General features: G+C 31.1%; 1 protein-coding gene across 1 annotated transcript in view; it reads left to right on the plus strand.

Moving 5' to 3' along the window:
• Positions 1–5,000, plus strand: part of LOC135216857 (uncharacterized) — a 468,230-nt gene that overhangs the window by 357,736 nt on the left and 105,494 nt on the right. The window contains 2 exon segments of the mRNA XM_064252369.1: positions 3,064–3,169; positions 3,172–3,207. Coding sequence (XP_064108439.1) covers positions 3,064–3,169; positions 3,172–3,207 — 142 coding nt within the window.

A 5,000-nucleotide genomic window follows, 5' to 3' on the forward strand; every position in this document is an offset into this window, starting at 1 on the left:
ATATATATATATATATATATATATATATATATATATATATATATATATATATATATATATATACACACACACAGATGAACCATGATAGAAAATGAAACAATGAGTATACACCTAGACAAATTTCATCACCCCTTTTCTAAAACACCAAGAGTAAAAACACACAATGATTGAAAATTACATTACATAAATTGGGGTGATAATAAAACGAACATAGACGCGATCCAAAATAATAATCGCACTTGACAGACATTGTTAGCTTCTTGTCATTTAAGAGCAATATTGTTTTCACTAAGATGAACGGAAATTGCACTCTTCTGTGCATATCTTATACACATATTACGTTGTCCTGCATTCTTTTCGACTGATTTTCATATTTGGAAAACATGGATATTATCGCATGTACTCTTGAGATTTCCTTAAGAATCCTTTCTTGCTGTAAAGAAATCTCTTCCTAATGGTTTTTGCATTTTATATATTTATAAAAAGCTACATTACTTTCTTTTATGTTGCCTATGAAATCTTTGGTGATGCAACAGATATATATATATATATATATATATATATATATATATATATATATATATATATATATATATATATATATATATGAGAAATACTTGTTCGGATATATGGAGGATGATCTCAGGGTAAAAGAATTGAAAGGTAACGGGAGACAGGGAAATTACATAGATGAAAGTGCAATTAACTTCTAGTATTGGAATCTAAAAAAAAAGGTGGGTGGGGTTGGAGTTTGTGTAGTGAGTTACAAAGGAAAGGGTGAAAACAAGGATATGGAAAATGAAAGAAAAGTGACTGCAATGATTACGTTACAAGTCTATAAAATATATGTTGATAGCAAAGGGAAGGGCAAAAGAAAACAAGAGTCATTATTTTGATGTAATAGTGTGGATAAAACATAGGTGTGATCAATCTGCATGGCTAATATTTTTGTTCATAAATAAAACTTTTGTAATCTGTGTCAGGAATCTCTGATGTCTGGAGATGGCTAAGATATGAATGAGAAAAGTCGTAACAACCTTAATTGTAATAAAGAAATATTTTGTTGTCTTTGGGCAACTGCGAGGTTAAAATTGTTAAGAAAAGTGATAACAGGGCTGAGAATGCTAATATAGCAGGAAAAGAGAATGAAAACAGCTGATTTGTTCAAGTATATAGGAATAAATGTAACGGGTGCTTAAAAGAGAACAGTTACGGAATAGTTCAGCAAAAAATATAGAGATAGTAAGATATACGTGAAGAATTTGTTAAATAAGAGAAACACTGAAAAATCGAAATAGATAATGAGGTTGTTTAGGTATTTCTCTCTACCGAAGTGAAGTGTATATGATAAAGAAGACGAAAGGAAAGATTAAATTGTAGGGAGGGACTGCGTTTTAGTTTGTATATTGAATACAGTCGAAATATGAAACATGCGTTAGAGGAACGGTGAGCCAAAGTATTTTCAGATGCCAAGCGCTTGCACAGAGAATAGGAAATTAATAGACAAATAGAAAACTTTGGTAGGAAAGGACTGCAGGGCAATTTGTTTAAGGGTTTTTTATGCATTTCTGATGAACCTTCACTACAGGTTATGAAGCCTATAAACCAGCTGACGTTTCAGAATATTCCTAGGTCTGAGACTTATCCATTCTCTATTTTAAAAATGTATGTATGTATGTATGTATGTATGTATGTATGTATTTATGTATGTATGTATGTATGTATGTATGTATGTATGTATGTATATATATATATATATATATATATATATATATATATTATATATATGCATACATACATACATACATATTGAAAATAGAGAATGGATAAGCCTCAGACCTAGGAATATTCTGAAACGTCAGCTGGTTTATAGACTTCATAACCTGTAGGAAATGAAAACATTATTTTGACCATGGCAGACCTGGGCCACTCATGGAGGTCTATTCACCAACTGTAAAGGTGAGTCGCACACACCTGTACAGGTGATGAATAGACCTCCATGAGTGACCTAGATCTGCCCTTCGGTCAAAAAAGAGGGTAACAGCCATGAACGTGCAATCCAAGGAAAGAGGAGTGAAAGGCATTAAAATGTCTTGATAAAATAATATAAAAATATAAACGAATGAAGATGATAAAACACGAATAACAAAATAGAGAGTAATGATGGATGTTGAAAATAATGAAAATTAAATTAAGAAAAATAAGTTAGTAAATGAACAGTTGCATGTTTTTAAGAATTGTCCTGCCATCAATTCATCCGGTACACCTAATGAAAACTGATGAAGAAAGGTTTACAATAGGAACATGTCTGCGACCATATCCGTCACAAAGAACTTGTTCCCAAGACTACGAAATATTTTGGCGTAAAGGTTATGATGCTGCTTCATGTATGAGTAACACGGTTAAATGGATGCCAGAGGGCATAGGGCAACCAAGTGTTGTAACGAAGGAGGCTCAGCCATCCAAAATTTGAGATGCTGTCTTATATTACGTTTGATAAAGCTGGTGAAAGGACATGTTTGATGGTCCTAACTTCTTATATCATTTTCTGAACTGACATTTCATGACTTCTAAATAACTACTACATGAATTTTGATCGCCAATATCTTTAAAATTTGGTTTTGTGTCAATCCTAAAAATAAATATGGAGAGATAGATGGTATCTTTTATTATGAAAGTGACGGCATTTGCATATTTAATTGGAATTTCTGCTTTTAGATCAGTGTAATGTGTAACTTTCCTCACGCTTACAAGCCTATGAAAAATCTGTAACTAGTAAATTTTACCTAAGAACAATTTCATGTTTATTTGATAATCGAATATCCCATGACGGTATCTACCACTACGTTATTATTATTATTATTATTATTATATTATATTATTATTATTATTATTATTATTATTATTATTATTCACACTCGACCTTTTACATCTGTTACCATTAACATGATTGGCATACAATATGTGATATTTTTAACAGCTCACGAACCATTTTCCACCAGCAGTTCAGTGCTTTATTTAAAGTTCCTAATGTGTGTGTGTGTCTCTCTCTCTTTCCAACAGACCACAGTATCGGGGAACGTTAGCGTCAGCACCGTAAAATTAACGCCAGAACCGGGAGACCATGGAGTCCCTTTGGTCTGCAAGGCATTCAGCCCTAATCTTCCAGGACGGTGATGCATGACCAAATAACACTCAATGTTCACTGTAAGTAATAAAAAAATCTCTTTTTTAGTATTCTATCAAGACAATATCTCTCTCTTTCTCATACACAAACACACATAGACACATGCGTATATAAATATATATATATATATATATATATATATATATATATATATATATATATATATATATATATATATATATATATATATATATATATATATATATATATATATATATATATATATATATATATATATATATATATATATAGATATATATATATATATATATATATATCATATATATATATATATATATATATATATATATATGCATACATATACATGTATATTCATATATGTATGTATTATCAAGAGAGACAATTTCTAAACTCCCTCATTTATGTTTTAAATATTTTCCCTTAAGCCTAAGATTCGAAGACAAATAGATAATTATTAAGTTAGTTCCTCATTTGCCTGATTTGAATTGCGTTTCACAATAGAGGATTTGTAGAAGTATCCTTTAACGCACAATGCTGTAATGACGAATTTGACATTCTCTTTTTCGAAGCGTAAGATACATGTACATGTATGTTGAATACAAAAACGATTTTACTAGAGAATAATTAATCCTCTGGCATCATTTATTAATTTATGCAGTTGGCATCACAGCAACGATGCAACTCTGTGTCCTCAAAATAGGCGGATCCTCCCAACTAAATAAAAGATTTGGAGACCCATCCTTATTTTTGTGATATACTGGCTAAATACATACTAACACTATCCATTATTCATATTTACTATAAGCAAATATTTTTGTATAGTGACAATGGACTTTGTACTTTTCAAATTGCTTCATCTTTTGTATTTGGTAAACACTGTTAGCCTAGTATACAAAAGGAAAATATATAAGTTGTTTCTTCATTGTGGGAATTAGTTCTACACACATTAATATGAAGTAGTTGATCATTCAAAAACGAAGCCAAATTTAACAAATAGTGGTTTTTCACATTCTAACCATATTCAAACATTCTGGAAGCCTAACGATGGAAAACAAGAGCAGTGTGAAAAATCTGTTATGAAGATTGAAAATAAGAATTCAGCCAACTTTGTAAGATACAAAATACTTTTCAGTGAACGAAACTTTCTTTAGTATTTTCCAGAAGTTTGTTGTTGAATTCATTTCCTACAAATGTAGCCACATCGGGGTCTTCTAAACTTTTTCACCTGAAAAGGACAACATCTCCGATTTTCTCTGCAAAAGAAATAGTGTTATGAGTCCTAATGAAGATTTGCAGACTTTTTCAAAGAAATCTCAGACCTTATTTCAGTCGTATAAGCCGGAAATATTTCCGCAGGGCAGATATATAATACACTTCGTTAACTGCTGCCCACATGTGGTGTCCAACGACTGTCGTAGATTCGCGTTAGGTAGAACGCTTTTAATGCCAAAGGGAGAAGTGTTTTCAAGTAACTAAACCATTTCATTGTTACTCTCTCTCTCGCTCTCTCTCTCTCTCTCTCTCTCTCTCTCTCTCATACATACTACATATACATACATATGTGCATTGAGACATAATGTACGTGGTGAAGCAATGACTCTTACTTCTGCTCCACTTATTGCGCTCTAGTTTTTCTTGAACAATTGATGTAATTGAAATCTTGCAACTGAATGTTGTAGTCTATGAAAAAAAAAGTTCCATATTATTACATTTATATGTAAAGTTTCGCAAATATATATCAACATCACGTGTTATTTTTTATATTATTAGCAGTAACTAATTAGACTGCTAATAATGTAAGACCGATACTATACGGTGATGATGTTGAAGT

Source organism: Macrobrachium nipponense, chromosome 6, assembly GCF_015104395.2.
Source record: "Macrobrachium nipponense isolate FS-2020 chromosome 6, ASM1510439v2, whole genome shotgun sequence".
Classification (NCBI taxonomy): Eukaryota; Metazoa; Arthropoda; class Malacostraca; order Decapoda; family Palaemonidae; genus Macrobrachium; species Macrobrachium nipponense.